At 32.8% G+C, this 19,565-nt stretch overlaps 1 protein-coding gene and 2 non-coding genes across 3 annotated transcripts in view; 2 read left to right on the top strand and 1 right to left on the bottom strand.

Moving 5' to 3' along the window:
- Positions 1–4,394: 4,394 nt before the first annotated feature.
- Trnar-ucg (transfer RNA arginine (anticodon UCG)) lies at positions 4,395–4,467 on the bottom strand. Its single transcript has one exon. It is a non-coding gene; the product is annotated as a tRNA-Arg (tRNA).
- Positions 4,468–4,696: 229 nt separating this feature from the next.
- On the top strand, positions 4,697–4,769 carry Trnak-uuu (transfer RNA lysine (anticodon UUU)). The gene has a single exon. It is a non-coding gene; the product is annotated as a tRNA-Lys (tRNA).
- A 9,926-nt stretch (positions 4,770–14,695) lies between these two features.
- Positions 14,696–19,565, top strand: part of LOC148625296 (glypican-6-like) — a 48,208-nt gene continuing 43,338 nt past the window's right edge. Inside the window, exon 1 of the mRNA XM_088568766.1 lies at positions 14,696–15,075. Within this exon, the coding sequence (XP_088424892.1) occupies positions 14,907–15,075 (169 nt within the window). The 5' untranslated portion in view covers positions 14,696–14,906. The remainder of the gene's footprint in view (positions 15,076–19,565) is intronic.

The following is a 19,565-nucleotide window of genomic DNA, read 5'->3' as shown; positions in this document are numbered from 1 at the left end:
AATGCCTTAATAATAAGTGTTCTAAGTGACACTTTTGACGACTTCGAAATGGACACTTTCCTGATGACTTATAGTAGTCAAGGGGCAAGTGAAGATGATTTTACTCTTGTAGCTTAGAAAAAACTGGCTTGGGTGTTAAGAGGCGTAGTAAGATTAATATAAAGCCTAATCTGAAAGCAGCAAGGTTATCGAATATACATTAAAAAATTGAAATAAGGAACAATGGAGTGTTATTTGTTTGTTATTTTACATTTTTGTTTTGCGATGGCTTCTTTTAATTTTATAAGCCTTAATTGTAATAATCTTTGTGACAAAAACAAAAGAGAGTGTATTTTTACATTGTGTAATGAAAGGAAATATGATGTTGTATGTTTACAAGAAACATTCTGGAATGATGATTTATATAAAAATATATAGAATGACAGTAGCGTATGGGGTGGTGATATTTTTGCTAGTAATAGTAACTATAATAGACAAGGTGTGGCTATTCTTTTAAGTAAAAGATTGAGAAATGTTTTTAAAGTTTGTGATAGTATATGTGGAAGATTATTGCATATTCAAGGTAAAGTTCAAGATAAAAATGTTGATATAATCAATGTGTATGCTTATAATAGTATCAGTGATAAATGTACATTTTTAATGGTTGTAAAGACAAAATATGTGGAGATGAATATATTATAGTTGCAGGAGATTTCAATACTGCGTTCTGTCCTTTAGATAGAAGTGGAAAAACTACTTTTTGTGCAGATAAATCTGTAAAATTTTTAACTAATTTGATGAATGATAAATGTTTATTTGATGTATGGAGAAATAGAAGTGTGAATGTCAAAATGTTTTCCAGAAAACAGGAGGTTCAAGGTTTTCTTGATTGATTATATTTTGTTATCTAGTAATTTAAAACTATGTATAAAGAATATTTTTATAGTAAACATGATTTAGTGATCATAGCATTGTAAATATGAAACTTGATTTCTCTGAGGTCGAAAAAAGGACCTGGTGTTTGGGTTTTTAATAAAACCTTATTAGATGATGATGTTTATGTTGAAAAGATTAGACAGATTTTACTGGATGAAATTGGTTCTGATTTTTATTTGTCAAACCACTTATTTGGTAGGATAATTTGAAATATAGAGTAAAGAAAGTCAGCAAAATATACAGAAAAGAGAAACAAAAAGAAGTCAGCTTGTAGTATGTCAATTGATCATGTAAAATATTTAGAATTGAAAGATGAATTAGAAAGTTTAGAAAAAACACAAATGTAATTGTGCTATTATTAAATCAAAATGTCAGTACTCAATTGTAAGTGATGAGAACACAGCTTATTTCTTAAGTTTAGAGAAACATAGACAAAACAGAAATATGAAATGTAGTTTAAAAAATTGTGATGGTATTGTTGTCAATGATTCTGTTGAAATGTTAGATGTTGTACACAATTTTTATGAGAAACTTTTTTCTTGTGATCAAACTGATCATGAGGCAATAGAGGAAATGTTAGACTGTGTTAACGTTAGTGTTGAAGATTGTGATATTGAAAATTGTGAAATTACTAGTGATGAAATTGAAACCTCTATAAAAGGCATGAAAAAGGGTAAAACACTGTAGAATTTTATTTATACTTTTTAGTGAGTTGAAACCTGTATTGAAATATATTTATGACTGTATTGGAGAAAAAAACATTTTGTCAAGATCTATGAGATATGGAATGATTAACCTGATTTATAAGAATAGAGGTGACAAGTCTGACTTGAAAAACTTCAGACCTATAACTGTTAAATGTTGATTATAAAATTTTAGCAAGAGTAATGGCCAACAGAATTAAATTTGTATTACCAAAGATTATATCACCATATCAGAGTTGTTGTATTATTGGTGAAGATATTTTTGATACTACTGTAAGTGTCAGAGATATTATAGAATTAGTAGTAATGGAATGTTATTTGCTGAAACTTGATCAGGAAAAGGCATTGGACAGAGATGGACATGACTACTTATTTTCTGTATTGCAGAAATTTGGATTTGGGGAGAAATTCATTTCATGGATAAAGATATTTTATACTGACATTTTCAAAACTGTCAAATGCAATTGTTTTTTGTCCAAGTATTTTCAATTACAGAACTCTGTAAAACAAGGATGTCCTATATCAGCTTTGTTATATGTGTTAGTTGCTGAACCCTTGAGTATTATGATTAAAAGGAATGGTAGAATTTATGGTATACAAATTCCCAATACATCTGGTGAGGAGAAAATATTTTCACATGCAGATGATACAACATTGATATTGTCTGACAAAAATTCAATTAATGAGGCCTTTGGAGTTCTAAATTTGTATGAACAAGCATCTGGGGCAAAATTGAATAAAGATAAATCTGAATTTTGTCACTGGTACAGGAAAGATATCGAAACAAGAAATAGATGCTTGGAATATTAAAGAGTGTGATGGGGTTCTTCAGCTTTTAGGTATATGGATTGGCAAAGACAAAAATGTTTGTGATAATTTAAATTTGGATTGCAAAGTGCAATCTATTTCAAAATTATTGAATTTTTGGAAAATGATACATTTATCAATACAGGGTAGAGTAACGGTTATAAATACATTGTTGATGAGTTAATAAGGGTATACTCTAATGGTGGTTAATATACATGAGAAATACTATTTAGACATTAAAATGTGTGTAGATTTTTCGTGGAATAATAAGCCATCATTGGTTGCCTATGTTGTTTCGATATCTTTCCAGTACCAGTGACTTAAATTTTCCAGATATATTTCACAAAATGTATGCTTTTAGACTTAAATTTTTAAGTCGATTGTTAGATAATGATTATAATGCAGTGTGGAAACATACTTGCACTTATTTTTTATCAAAAGTTCTAGATATGAATATTGGTATGGAAATTCTATTTTGTGACTTTAATAATAGACAATTAGGTATTTTACCTGATTTTTATAAGTGTATGTTATATGCTTGGGGAAAGATTCGTACTCATATGGATATTGATATAAATGTGAATAATGTATTTGATATTCCATTGTTTTATAATCCAATCATAGTAAATGATGGGAAAGTGTTGTATATTAAACCCTTTGTAGATGCAGAAATAGTTAAAATTAAAGACTTGGCATTTGAATGTAAAAAAAAAGGTTTTTTGAAAAACAAATATGTACAGGATATAATTTCTCAAAGGTTTCCTGGGTTAGTTGCTGATAGAATTGTTAATGTAGTTCAGTACATTAAACAGTGTATTCCAGAACAGATAAAAAGTTTAGTTGAAGAATATGCAAATAGCTATAATAAACCTGTTCTTAATGTAGTATATAATGATAATGGTAAAAAATACTCATTACCTAGAACGGCAAAATTTTTTTATGGTATGCTCTTAGAAACTATTTCAATAATGCCACATGCTGTTAGCTACTGGTGTGAAGTATTCAGTGATTTTAATGTACAAAAGGTTCAAAATATTTTGAATTTTCCATTTTTACCAAGTGACTGTATTGAAACATCGTTTAAAATTTTCCATAGAGTTTTTTTTTTACGAAGGAGAGACTATTCAGATGTCATATTACTATTGATTCTTTGTGTCCAGTATGTTATGATGTACATGAAGATTTGGAACATCTTATAATTTCATGTAGATGTTTTAATAAATTCAACAACTTTTTGAAGGATTTCCTACATAATATTATGTGGAATAGCTCTACAAGATATGTTAATATGCTTGATTTTAATTTTCTATGTTATCTCGGATTAACTGAGAAAGATAAAAACGGTAACTATTATTTTGTTAATACTGTCTTAGTTAGCATTTAGAAAATTTTGTGTTGTGAAAAGGAGAAATGTAGCGCTATGAAAGATAAGAAAGTACTAGATATTGTAAATTATTTTAAGTCCGTACTTCAGCAACATGTAAATTATGCTTATATGTATTATAAAAAGAACTTTTCATTGTTTGAAAAATACTACTTGAAAAGAAATACTGTTTTACGTATCTGTGACGAAAATGTTGTGATTGACTATTAGCATGAACTCCACCATATACTATGGAAGGTTAACTTACATATATGACATTCAATATTTGTTATCTGTGATATGTAAATTAGTGGGAGATAAGCTCAATAATTCTTTTATATGTAAATATATTTCTGTGAATAAAATTTTATCAAGAAAAAAAAAAGAAGCATGAGACTTTTAATCTGAGGGTCGTGAATGCGAGCCCCACGTTGGGCGATTGATTTTTGGTGAAGATTTTCAGTTTTCCCTCTGCTTTTCTTACTGCTTTGCTTTCATTTATTTATTTTTATTGATTACTGAAGGATTCATCAACATGTACTCCTGCATTTTTTGCACCTGCTTTGCATCCTGGTCAGTTCAATTTCGAGGTTGTTAATGGGTTCCGACCACGACGAGACTCGAACTCGCAATCTTCTGATTCGAAGTCAGACGCCTTATCCATTAGGCCACGCGGTCACAGCATTACGACTGCGCAACATAGGCTTTAAAGCACCACGGGAAAGGCGCAATTTAGTTACAAATATTTGATAATGGGAAATAATGGATAGTTGATAGACATTTAGAATCGAGATTTAAAAGAAGCATTTGATAGTGGTAGTGGTTTAATTCATCAACTGGGAACGCGCGTCATTGTTTTATTTATTAACACGAATGTGTTTAGAATTTAGCTACCCACATTATGTCAGCCCGGCTAGCTCAGTCGGTAGAGCATGAGACTTTTAATCTCAGGGTCGTGGGTTCGAGCCCCACGTTTGGCGATGGAATTTTTGGTGAAGGTTTTCAGTTTTCCCTCTGCTTTTCTTACTGCTTTACTTTCTTTATTTTATTTTTATTGATTATTGAGGGATTCATAAACATTAGTCCGAACATTAGTCCTTTGATCCTGCAACCCTCCTCTTTTTTTATTTGGATATTGATATGTCCGGTTGGAGTCAGAACGATGTGCCATACAAAAAGTTGGTGATTCAGCGGTACCGCGGAGTACCGCCCTTCAACCGCTTGTTACGACTTTCAAGTTGAAATTGTGCATATCACACCTACCTAGTTCGATTCCGGAATCATTTTCCTGTATGCTGATACCAAATTTACTACAAAAATTACATTTTTTATTGAAGTTTTGATCATTTCCACAAGAGACCCTGTTTTGTTGACATTATGAACCGTAATAGAGAGTAGGCGGAGCTTGTTATTTTTGGAACGGAAGGGTAGCGGACACGTAATTTTTCAGCGGAATTTTGAAATATTCTGTTAGATTCCGGTTTTTTAAAAATCGTTTCTGCTCCGTTCCGTTCAAAAATTATATACATACATACGTAACATAATTCCTCCAAAAGGAGATATTAGACATATAAATACAATTATATAATGCAAATGGAAAAAATTAATGTTAATCAAAATAGAAATGTATATACAAGCATGTCTTTAGAGAGTACAGTTCACAAGAAATGGAGCAGTTGCGGATAAGATAATGTCTGGGTCAGCGTGAATCCAATTTGCTCCTAAAAGTATGTTGCATTGTGTTATAATGTCCAATTTTAAAAGTTCACTGTAGATGTCGTGTCCCAGAAGACAAGACAATACAGTTTTCTATTCATTAATTGTCAATTGTCATATAAGACTGGGCAGTTTGAAATTTGTTGCAGTAATATATCATTTGAATATGAAGCACATAACTGACAATTCCCGGATATGATTGATAAAGTCCATAGTTTTGATATTTTCTTGGCTGTTTGCAGGCACAAAGATGAAATGAGACCGTATTTCCATAAGTTTGATGGTTTGCCTAGGTCTATTAGTTCCTTAAATCTAAATTGTAAGTCATCATCACACTGTATTCTCAACATTTTGTTGTTTAGTTCAGAGGTATTGATGGCAGTATTAACAATGTTTTTCCATGAAAACTTAGACGGAAATTCACCAGAGTATACATAGTTCAAAAGGTATTGCTGGAGATCATATTTGTGTAAAATATTTATTATGTCCGGTATTAATCCAATCTGTTTCCTTAATGAATGGTGAAAATATTGAAAAAGACTGTAGATGAACACTTGTTTAGCGAGTGTATCAGTGTTGAGGGTATACACTTTCTGTAGAAACATCAGTTTTTGCTTATCGACTACGACTGGAATGCGAGGTAAATCCAACATGTTTTCACAAATGTCGGACCGTGTCCTTCTATGAAATCCTTGAATGTGTTTGACAATACAGTGTTGGAAAGTGTTCAGTTTGCATAAATCCTTCTGAGTGTAAGTGTTCCACAATTCACTACCATACAGAACTGTAGGTAAAACCATTTTATTGTAAAGACTTGTTACTGTCAATGGATTCATTAGATGGGAACCCATTCCAACTCTAGCGAAGTACGCTTTTCTAGCAGTTTGACGTGACAAGTTAATGTCAGATGCACAACTTAAGTCAGTAGTTCTCAATACGCCTAAGTAATCACGGAATTAGCTGGATTGAGATAATTATTTCCAAGTTTAAAGGTAAGTTTTGAATGTTCTTTATTCTTTTTTTGAGTATAACATACGACGGTCGATTTATCAGGATTGAATTTGAATCTCCATTTCTGAGAATAACATAACGCAGTATTCAACATTTCCTGAAGACCATTCGGTGTCATATTAATGCAGGTAACATCATCAGCTAATGACGGATTGCAGGTCGTCAAGTTCCCAATGTCGGCACATGATTTCGCTGATTGAAGTTGATTGAGGAGATCGTTAATATATACTAGATATAGTAAGCCTGAAAGCACACCACCCTGACGAACTTCCTGCTTGAGTTTGAATTTCTCAGAATTAAAGCCATTGCACATTACGGAACTTGTGATATTTTGGTAACAATCATATATGATTTTCAGATATATTTTGTGTATTCCTAGTTCATGAAGTTTATATATCAAACCGTAGTGCCACACAGTGTCAAATGCACGTGAATTATCCAAAAACGCTACATACAATTTACTGTTCAGCTCAAGGTTATAATATAAAGTTTCTTGGAAGTTAAATGAAGCAGTTACACTGCTTTAGGTAGATTGAAAGCCTTGTTGTTGTATATTTGGAAAATGAGTCTGTTGTTGTGATAAGCATGATGACAAACCATCCTTCAGAACGGATTCAAAAAGTTTATGTAATGCTGGTAGTAACAAAATAGGTCGGTAACTCCGAGGATCTGATTTAACTTTTCCTCCTCCTTTATAAATCGGTACCAGTGTTCCATGTTTCCAACATTTCGGAATTATACCTTGTGGTAAACATGCATTAAACAAATTTAGAATTTCACGTTTGAATTTTGCTCCACAGTGACGCAAGTGTTCATTTTGCAATTTGTCGAAGCCTGGAGGTTTTCGTAGTTTCAGATTATTTATTGCCTTTTATAGTTCGTCAATAGAGACTAAACCACCTGGTATATCCAAATGTTCATTGAGAGGTGTCTGTAGAATGTCATGCAACGTTCGATCTACTACAGTTTTAAAATGTATATCTTGGTCGTTCTCTGGCGACGGTGTTTAAACATCACTATAGTATTCAGCGAAAATATCTGATATTTCTTGTGGAAGGTCACTAGATTTGTCATTGTAGGTGAGTTTAGAGAGTACTGGCTTTTTACGCTGTTTTCGTCGTGAAATAAGTTTCCAAAATAAACGTACGTCGCAACCTGCTGCTTTATCAATGTCTTCAAACGTTTTATTCATATAGTCGTCGCATGCTTTGCGTTGACAAGCACGAAAATTGTTTTTGGCAGATTTATAATACGTATATGAAGGAAAGTCATTGCCTCTAGGTCGACCTTCTGAAATCCATTGTTGGCGAGCTAAGCGTTCGGTGCGATGAGCAAGTTTTACATCGTCATTCCAGTATGGCTTTGTTAATCTATTAAAGCGGTTATGGGGTATACACGATTCAGCTGTCGACAACAATAATTCAGTAAGTTGTTGAGCAGTTGCGTCAATATCACAATTTGTCGAAATTCTAAGATTGTTTACAGAAATTTGGTCATCAGTTAATATTCTATAACTGTTGATGTCTAGTTCTGTCGCTTTGTGCCATGATGACCATGCAAGATCACTAGTATGAATCAATATCGGCATCATAGGAATTTCAATGTTGATAATAATAGGCAGATGATCGGCCGTATTAGCTAATGTTCCTTCTTCTACGACAGCACAGGATTTTACAAAAGTATTTAAAGTATTATCCACAAGAATGTAATCAAGCGTGGTTTTGCTGGTAATATAGGTATATGTCGACCAAACGCACATTTTGTTTACAGGGACCATTCCGTTATTTAAGATAAGATCGGAAAATTCGGTGGATTTATAAACATTAGTATGACACAGGTCTCGTTCGTTAACACTAGTATTAAAGTTTCCTCCTTTTACATATCCGTATCGTGAATAGAAATTGATGTAGTCATTCAAAATATTAATTTCATACTTGTATTCATCAATGTTATTGTTTGACGGTAAATACACGGAAAATATGAATATAGACTGATTTGATCTCGTTTGAATTCTATCTCGATGGTGCGTTCTGATTAATTTCATTCGAGTTGTGTAAAATTGAGTTTTATTTCGTTACGGCATAAGATTGCTACGCCTCCTTTACCGCATCTATTAGTCTCTTGTTTCACAGATGTATCTGCAGAAGCGTAAGACGTATAATTACGATCAATGCTATCGAGGAAGTTCAACGAATGTGGAAGCAATTTATGTTCACTTATTAAAGCTATGTCGCATCGGCTATACTGAAACAAGTCCGATAAGCACGCTGCAGACGACATAATCCCTCTAACCTTCCACACAACAATTGATAACATAATTTATATTAAGATTATGGACGCACTGTTCATGATGATTGCTGTGAATTTTGCTTAGTTAACCACTCGTTCCATTCGCGATTGTTATACCAATATCGACATATCATTCCAGGAGGCCAGAACGCTTTGTTTTGTACTAAGTCAAGAAACTCGGACGGAGCGTTAAATCTAGCAGACAGTCTACCTTTCTTGGGACGAAAAAATATGATATTTGACGCCGTTACACCTTTGCACTCTAAGAAGTCAGACATGGCTTGTCGGTCAGAATTTATGTCAATGTTAGTAACATAGAAGCGTGAAATTCTTTTACGGTTTACGGCTTGAAAGATGTCGGTGTTCGACTGCGTACTGAAGTGAACTTCGTTCACGCTCACGATTTGTACTCGAAGTTGACCTATAATTTACAGGATGCGGGGTTTCTGACGACATATTCACACATACCGGAATTCGATATGATTTCACGTTTTCGGGCAGAAGCCGGTTTTTAACAACTGAACTATATAACTTTTGATTTGAGGTTGACATTTCGTAGTCACAAACGTTTATTGGTGGAATCAAATGTAACTTGGGATCATCATTACAGCTAATTGGCTCAAAATTGTCTCTATAATTTAGATCTGAGTCAGTATTCTCTGTTAACGTAGGTTTCTCTATCGCTGCGTTGTGTACAGTGTTTTGTATTATCGCCTAAGGAGGTCACACTATTTCCCCGACTAATCTCACTATCTGTAGACATGACGTTTGATTATTTAACGGGTGATTGAATTTTCCTAATTAATTTTTGGATAGAATTTATACACCCGCTATTTTTCCTCACTTCAGTTTTCAGATCTGACATTTTATAACAGTACGTATTAAAGTCAAATGCGCCGATGCTTTCAAGTGCAGAGTCAAATGTTTTGACAGTAGACTTACATTTTTGAATTTTCGGTTGAAATTCGGCTTGAAAACAATCAAAAGTATTAAAGTTAGCTTCTACAATATCCTCAAGTTCAGTTATTTTATCTTTCTATTCTTTTTCTCGTTCGTCTTTAGACTTTAACAACTTTTCAAGGGTGGCAACTCTCTCTTCGAGCGACTGTATGACTCCGGACATTTCAACATCGTGAACTGGGTTTTCAATTTGTTCATGTTCAACACTTTGTGCTGGTTTACTGGATTCAGTAAAGACATTTTCAATCTCAGAATCGTTACCGTTTATAAACATATTGGTAACGAAACAGTCTTTGGCATATTTCTTAACACTTGAACTCAAGTTGGTTGTTTTTCTGTCGCAGAGTTTTCCATTTGGACATCCATTGATTGACGAGGCCCTCCCAAGGAGTACAGTTCAATACCAAGTTATTAAACTTTCATCCTTGTCACAAAGTTGGGAAAGTTTCTGAATATAACGTTTTCTGGGTAACCCATGTAAAACATTATCTAAAGTTTCATATGTTTGTTGGGACGGGATATAGGAGTCTTGTGACAATTTTAAATCATCATGTGAATTCATGTGCATTGAACTAACGGGATAGGTTGTGTGTTCTTTACATATGACTGATCGGACCAGTGTTCACTCTGTGATAATTCGAATTGTTCATAATCTATGGATTTTCGTGAAGTTAACGTTTCTGGGCGAATGTTAGTGTATTCAGAGTCATCGTGCGATCTTACTGACATTAAATCATTGAATGTTCTTTCATCGGTATCATTTTCGATTTCATCGTCGGGAGGGCGACATAGGTCTGACTTCATCCTGTCATCAGTGTCGGGGGGGTGTAGAATACCACATGAGGCCATCTAGGTACTGTTTTTGTGCAGATGATGGGTATGAGTTAAAGAAATCACTCTTAGATGTAGATGAATTGAGTATGTAAGAAAAAAAGCGTCGATATAACAAGGATACATTCAAACCTTTGATTTTTTTCTTCTGTGAAAATTTCCTGCCTACCATATTGGCTGGCCTCGTTGTCAATAAAAAATGTAATTTTTGTAGCATATTTGGTATCAGCATACAGGAAAATGAGTCCCGAATCGAACTAGGTAGGTGTGACATGCACAATTTCAACTTGAAAGTCGTTACAAGCGGTTGAAGGCACATCGTTCTGACCCCAACCCAACATATCAGTATCCACATAAAAAAGTGGAGTGTTGCAGGGTCAGAGGAAATTCGGACATCAACATGTACATTTCGATCACTGTTGAGACATCAAAAAGGTATCGATCGGCACAGTTAAATATTACAGGCAAGGACGTTTTGAAAGGGGAAGTCTCGTACTATATAAAAAATATATGATTGCAGTGCAGGCACGCGTACGATTGTCCGTCAGCTTTTAAAAGTAAAACTTGAGTTCAGTATCTGCCAAGTGTACAATTAACGGAATAGCGCAGGGTTACCACCGGAGCGTTAATTCAAGTTACTCGCCGTACACACGATCCGCGATTTCTCTAATATTACTTAAGCCGTGAAATCTTCATACAACAAAAGTATCCGACCACAACGAGACTCGAACTCGCAATCTTCTGATTCGAAGTCAGACGCCTTATCCATTAGGTATAGTGGTCAGTTCGAATCTGAACTGTTTTTTTTTTTGCACGACGTAGAAACCATCAAACGTTTAGATAAAAACTGTTGATTCTAGGGTTCTTATTTTATTGTTTCATATAAGCACTTATAACCGTCATATGTTAAACAAATGTTTTTCTTATATAGCTATGTCTGGTCCGACCAGCTACGTGCTTATAATCTGAATGGAATCTTAATACTAATGACCTTGTAAATATATCTAAATGAATTGGACCAAATACAACTATGTCTTCCCGCTCACAAAATGAGATAAGCCTTACTAACTCCAAAAAGTACGCACAATCCCTTGCCAATCAAAAGACAAATATAAATAGCACCAGTCAATATTCAGGGAGAAATATAGGCAGGATCCATCCAAAATCAAAGTACTGAAGTCCAGATAAAACGGTAACTAATGTCATACAGTTCATATCACAGTCACATAATTAGTTATGGGAATCAACGCAAATATAACAAATATCATAAAAACAACATGTAATGTAACTAGAACATTAGAACATATAAAAATGTAACATTGGCAATTTTCTGTAGTGAGAAATAGAATCTCGATTTGATCTGTTTACCCTTATTTATATGGTATAAACAGTGATCAGCATGTAAAAAGAAATGGAGTTGTCACTTTAAAACGGTTCTTAATGTCTTCCTAGGGCTTAAGGGTTTTGTACAGCGCCAGTCCTTGTCCAAAAATGTAGGGCTTTTTTATCAGCAGTTTTGATAAATAATTTTCATATCCGACGGCGATCATTTTTGAATTATGGCTAATGTGGACTTTTCAATAAGGTGGCGTTGTAATTGCCTATTTTTTTTTAAATGAAATGTAAAGAGTCTACGATGTTACACCTTTCTTTTTTTATATGGGGTCATGTTTGATTCCTTAATATGACGTTGCACAAATTCAATTGGTGCTCGACTTTTGTGCAAGTCAGGATTAGTTTCATTCCATTCAAACACTTCTAATAATACTTGTGGACACGGTTTACGCACTGTAATCTAGACAGATTTCATTTCTTTGTTATAAGTATTTTTTATTGTTTTGTTTTGTTTTGTTTTTTACTTAAAGCGATTATAAATACAACACCCCATTGTTTTACTATTCTCCACCTGCACCCACCCACCCACCCCCCCCCAAAAAAAAAAAAAAAAAATTTGAAAATTTCTGATGTGTGAGTTTCCAAAGTAAATACCATGCCAGATGAAAGAAACATGCTGAGCGAATTGGACATTGAAGAACTTTTATTAACTCTTATCTGTACTATCCCTTGTTAGCGAAGGTAATTAGTTGCGCAGAGAGCTGGTCGGAAATTTTGTGGAGGATTTCTTGGACCCAGTTCAATGACATTTTTAAAGATAAATTTTATATAACATTTTGTGGCCTAGTTCTTCAAGCTATATCATTATACCAGAGACATATGATACATGCACATTGTATATATTTATGTCTCTGATTATACTCGACATTTTTTTACACTTTTTAGATTGGAATTTCGTTTTGTGTATTGCGATTTTCAGTTAAGGTAATTTTTCCCAGGAATTGAATTTCTGCTGGTGCAGTGTTTAAAAAAAAGAATTCTGAGTTATTTCCCTTTGAACAAATTTAACAAAATGCACCAAATAAACAAGAATTCGGGAGAAGGCGAGCAAGTAACGAATTTTTTTTGCCGTTACCCAAACACAGCTGAATAATCATTGCTTTGCCTTAGGTTTTATTAATTTGTTGCTCCTGAAACTCTGCTGGTAGTTGATGTGTAAATAAAACTCACTAAAAGTTTTAAGAGGAATTTGCATTTGACCGTATTTGCTTTAAAAAAAATCCTATAAAAATGGCCCAATTATGTCAAACAATTACGATAATTACGATGACCCAGAAAAGAAAATATCGTGGCTTGTAGAAAAACTTCGTTGATGAAGTTATTTGTAAAAGAAACATGTTTCCTTTTATGGTTTCAAATGCATACTTATTCAAAGAAAATCAATTAAAAAAATAAATAACAAAATATGAGAGATTTTTCGGTATACTTTTCTTCAGTGAACATTTTGGAATTTTAAAGGTGCTTCCATTAACATCCTTTGTAAATTGGGCAATCAATTGACTTTAGAAGCCTGATTACAGTCTGACTGGAAGTTAACTTGTAATACAGAGTAAGGAACGTTTTTAACAAAAACAAAATGTTCACCTGTTTATAGTAGCTCGTCTGATGTATAATTCACGTCTTAAAGTTTTGTTAAAGTGCGAAGAAAATTAAATCCTATTTGATGTAAAATCCGTAAAAGGCGTACACGGAAAATAATAACTTTCTTTTACACATTAAACATGAGCAATGTTTAGGGATACATGTATAAGTTGCTCAGTAATTGCTTTTTTTTTTAAATATCAATATATTCAACTTGTCCTCTTACAGGTTATACCTTCCTAATATTTAAAAAAACTGTGTCAAAACAGGGACTTTATATTACTAACAATTAGTAATACAATATAAAGTCCCTGGTCACATACTCATGTTTGATTAATTAAGAGTATGAATTGTTTAAGAAGTTGAGGGGTGGTCATTTCAAAAATATAACTTGCATTTTTTCTTGATCCCTATTTGTAAAATTGCAAATAATTATTACATCCACCCTAGGAGTTTAATATAGACTACTAAAAGATCCTAGCCCCACCTAAGTACATGATGGGGAAAAAATTCCCCCTTTGTACAGAGAAAAGAGTAGATCCCCTACAGTTTGACCCCCTGTTCTGCTGATAATAATGACAAGTCCCTTAACTGACCAATAAATCAACAAAATAAAAAAATCCTTTTTAAATTAAATATTCCACTTGTGTTTAATACAGAAATAGAACTTCTAGAAATGCAGCATAAGCACTGTATCTCTATGATCATGTTTCTTGTAAATCACCAAATTTTGCCGCTACATTTAGAGCAGATTTAAGGCTATAGATGGAGAGACATAGAAAGCACGCGGACAGTTCTGGATGGTTAACAGACGTCGGACCGTGTGAGATCTTTGGTCTATGAATGAATCAGCCAATCGCCTCAGCTGTTTTAACTGAATCGCGCACTCATTTCGGAAGGGAAGTTGAGGCTGTTCCAGTGTTTGCCCCCAATATTTCTTTTGTGTTGAAATTATCTGATCTTTATCATTTTATCGTTATACAAATAATTTTATTTTTCTGTTATTGTTCATTTTTTATCAAAGAAATAATCGATTGACGATTGACAGATCTGTCTTATTCAGTTTTATCGGTACCGGTGTCTACTAAGTGACATTCTGCCGGAGGGGGTTCAATTGAATAGCAGACGTAAACAGATATGGAAGATCGTAAAGAGTAACGAAGTGATTGTAATAATGACTATACCATAAAACTGGGATTTTACAGTTATTTTTCAAGTGACCAAATATCTGGGATTGTGTGTGTTAATTTGTACCTGGATAAAAATCATATGATTTTTCTAATGTGAAGGAATATTGTTCAATTAAAAGTATATTTGTGTATAAAATTGAAATCATGGCCGCCAAACTAGATCTGACAGTTATTTCTGGCTTGTGCTTGTGCATTCTGACGTTCTTTATCGCGTGTGCTAATTGTTTAAGCAGTTTGCCTTGTATTGAAGTGAAAAGAGCGTACACAGAGAAAGGTGGAAACGAGAACGAAGTCCCTATCAAAGCTATTATAGGTAAAACACGTGTTTTTGCTTAACAAATTCATTAATATTTCTTACATTTTATCTACAGTCACTTCTATCATTCAGTTTAAACCAGGTTTTATTGAAACACAACCATGACTTTCACTATTGCTTGGCACATGTAACTGTATGAATAAAGAAAGATGTTTTGAACATACAAATGTAGTTCTGGTAACATATCTATTTTTATATTAACTACAATATTGGAAATCTTTCACCCAATAAGCAAGGATAAAAGTATACAAAATAAATCTTTTTATCTACGTAGTTAGGGTCTCTTTTTCTTCTTTATTGATACATGTACAGTTTACTATGTATATCAGAATTCATGAACAGCTGAAAGAGTTTCTATTCAGGAGTTGTCATGCATTGTATATAACTGATAATGAGTAGTGTAACAATAATTGAAAAACATTTTTTTTTGGAATTTTTATTGCTATTAAAAATCTTAAATTGGTAACAGTGTTTTTTAATGACATTAATAATCATCCATATTCCTGTTTATCTCAGTAATACCATACTAATATTTTGTGAAAAAAATTTTCAGTTCTCCATTCATGCCAATATTGAAATGTACTTGGAAATCATTAAAAATTATTCTGTAACCTAAAGCTCATGACATTGTACATTTTAATTCTCATTTTTGTAGTCCCGTTATTCAGAAAGACCAGCAAAGGATAATAATCTTTAAAAGCCACGTTTATATTAGCCTTGCTGACATGTGCAATACAAATCTTTTGTTGAACCAGAATATCAATCGGTTAATAAATTTACATACTTGTACCGTACCAGTCAACTTGTACTAAAACAGTTTCTGTGATTTTTACCATTTTGTATTACCTTTTCAATTTTAAGTAAGCCATAGCACTTTGAACCTCTAAATTTACATGTATTTTTAACTTCGTCACTTGAATCTAAAGACAACTTATTACCATATGTGTACTTTCGTGCACATTATTTCGTCAACACTGTACAGGAATACAAATTTACATGTATGTACTGTACATGTTACTATTAATGTACATTTTGTACTATTCTGTACATGTACATCGCAATACACAAGTTTACAAGTTAAACAAAACATTTTTACATTTGCTTACTGTTACAGAACAGAAAATATATTTTCAGAATAATTTTACAAAACATTTTATATAGATGTATTTCGCCATAATCGGTAATACCACAATTATTAAGAAGTTATATTTATGTAAAACTTGAAGATGAAGGAGTATTGCTGATCATTTTGTCACGTTAATGTCAAATTTTAAATTGAAATGTACATTGTACTCCCAAAAGATTTTTTCTGCTACACATGTATATCATACTTTAACCTATCAAGCTTTTGTGATTCACACCTTGAAAATTCAAGAATGGATTAAAGTTTTACACCTTTCTATAGTGCTAGGCTTCCTACTGTTTAGTTCTTTTGATCTTGTGTAATCCAAGTTATTAGTCAGTTGTGTAACATTGTGTGAGAAATTGACGACATTGACCATTGAATTAAGACAGGTACAAATTGCTGTATTAATCATTATCATGATAAACACAATAAAAGGTTTTGTAATCAGTAAATAAAATTTCCATGAACAACTTACTAGATCAAGACATCAAACAGGATTAGGAATTTATTTACCCCTGGCCAGATAATAAATCACTCCCCTATCAACCACCTATTTCCCTCATTCAATGACTGGACAATGTCTTATTTACAACTCTTCATAAATTTATTGATTATTGTCTTCAAATAAGTTTATCAGTTTAAAATTTTAGTGTACACATTGACCATATTTATCATTATACATTTTTTTAATTAAAATTTTATTCGTTGTTAGACTGTCTGATGTATTGTTCATATTTTGATACTGAACTGTACAAGACAGTATTCTGGGATTCCAAATTCCCACCACCCAGGACAAGTGCAATTTTGTTGTGGGAAAGTTCTCCATATGTTTCACTTTCCCACAACAAACAGAAAGTAGACTTTCATAATAGACAAGTTAATTTTTATTTAGAGTTTTCCAGTGGAAACATGATGATTTCTAAAATCCTAGGATACTGCAAGATATTTTACATACATGTATCATTGCATATACATGTAGTGTATATTCTTGTGCATGTAAAAATAGAAAGTTCAAAACCAAGGGATATTCTTCAAAGTAGAAAAGTCCTGAGTCATGCAAAGAATACAATAAAATTCCTGATTGAATCAATAATCCAAATGTTTCTCATTGCTATGAATCTGGCAAGGTTATTTTGATCAATTGTATAAAGGCAGAATGATGTGTCAGTGTTCTGTCAATGTCTGTTATAGCACATTTTTCTTTTAAAAAGTACATGTACAGTCCATAGTGATATGAAAAAAAAGTTATTTTGACAATTAGTGTTAGTCATAGAATTTAAAGCTTTAACTTTTTTCTTGATTGAAATTGCCTTGTGTTACTGAATACCAAAGAATCATGTTAATGAGTTTTGCTGTATTTAATATCTGTGCTTTCATGATAGATTTAAAATAACACAGGGCTTTCTGTAGTTTCTTATCATTGGGAATTCCATTGACTCAGTTCCATTCTGTGGTAAACATGGGGTCAATGCTTTCTTTAGTTGAGAATGCCAAAAAGATCCTTTCTGTTGTCAATGTACATTGTATGCAGCATTTGGAAAAGATGCATAACTTGCTTTTACATTTGCACGAAAGAAACAGCTCCATTATCCCCGTCCAATCCAGTTCCATAGTACAAAATTTCTGTTAACCCTCCCACATTTGGAAGGCAGGCACTCACAAATTTATGAAAAAAATCAGAATCTCCCCTCTTAAATTGTAAGATTTGTTGGGAGTATATTTCGTTTGCTAAAATTACCATGTAGTATGTTTTCTATGAAAAATACAAAAAAAAAAATTATATCAAAATTTGTTTCTACTAAAGAAAAATCTCCCACTTGAGACAGTTTCAATGGGGGAGATTGATCTCCCAAGTGAACTGTTCCATAGGTTAATTGGTATTTACATGTACATTTGTACACATACATGTAATACACATTTTGTACATATACATTTACATTTACATCCTTAGTCACCATGAATTGGCAGCCCCATGACACTGTAATGATACATTGTCTGAAAAACATGTAAATGTACAACTTAATGATACTGTAAAACAATCATATTTGAACTCTTATGACACTCAACCTTGCAAAGAACATTTTTTGAGCTCTGTTTTCAATCACCAATTGTGTAGGAAATCATGTGGTGGTGGGTAAAGTAAAGGTAGCTTAGAGTCATAATTACATTTGTACTTGTACAATATTTTTAATTTGGCAAAACAAACATGCACATTTTGTATAAATTCATTACAGAACTTTTTCATGTTAGCAAATGTTTTCTGATTTTTGGAACAGTTGTTTTTTTTTCCTCCATCTTCTTGTGTACAATATCTTTCTTAAACCCACTTCAGTGTACAATAGCAATGTTTACATGTTCGTGTACAAAGTTAAGTGTGCAGCTTGATATTGGCCAAAATATTCTTAGAAATTTTCAACTTATTTTCAAGTCATTCAAAAGTGAGTTCGTCTTTGCACCATATACATGTATATGGTACTCCTGGTCCTGTACATGTATCTGACATTGCAGTGTACTTTTATTACTTTTATTTTCCCTACAAGTAGTGGGTTATAATAAAAATGTCCAGTTATCATCATAATGTATTCAAATGTCCTCTCCATGCCAACATAACCAAAGTAGTACCATAAATTCAAGTTTTAAGTATTTTGAAAATCTACATGTTCATGTATGTTCATGGATCCATTTTTGGTTTAGCAAAAATAAAATAACAGTTTTTGGCCTTAGAACTGTACAAAAATTTCTGGGGAAGGTTTCAAAAATTGCAACATCATACATGTGCATTGTATGCCTTTCAGTCAGTTCAAAATGAAATTGTACATGAGGTCTTATACATGTATATTCATTGTACTAAATAATGGACATGTGAAAGATATCAGTATTTGTGTGATAATTGTGGTAGTACACAGTTTTTAAATTCTCTAGGGACGTATGCCTAGACCTTACTGTATATGAAATTCAAATTGTTACAGTTAAAAGGGGTGAAAAGTACCGTTGACTTAGAGAATCCAAATTTGAAAATTGATTTTGAATCACCAGTAGCATTAAAAGTGCAATGTATATGTACAAGTACACATAATTGAGAAGTTGCCTTTTTTGCTTAAAACAACAGGAAGTGTCAGTTAACAGTAATTTTCCTACAGGATTTCACATGGTTCAACATGCATTTACATGTACATTTTACTTCTACATGTACATGTACACTTTGGAACATTAAGACCTTGATATTCTTTATCTGTTCAATATACAAAATATAGTTGGTAATACAATGATACATGTACATGTAACTTACATTGTATGTTTTGTAGTTTCACATTTAGAAAAGGAACAAACTGTGATTCTATAACGCCTGAAATGTTACTGT

Source organism: Perna viridis, chromosome 2 (genome assembly GCF_037379345.1).
Source record: "Perna viridis isolate PV_CMFRI_1.1 ecotype Kerala chromosome 2, ASM3737934v1, whole genome shotgun sequence".
Taxonomy (NCBI): domain Eukaryota; kingdom Metazoa; phylum Mollusca; class Bivalvia; order Mytilida; family Mytilidae; genus Perna; species Perna viridis.
The sequence above is the reverse complement of the archived record's forward strand: the minus strand, read 5'-3'. Positions and strand labels throughout refer to the sequence as shown.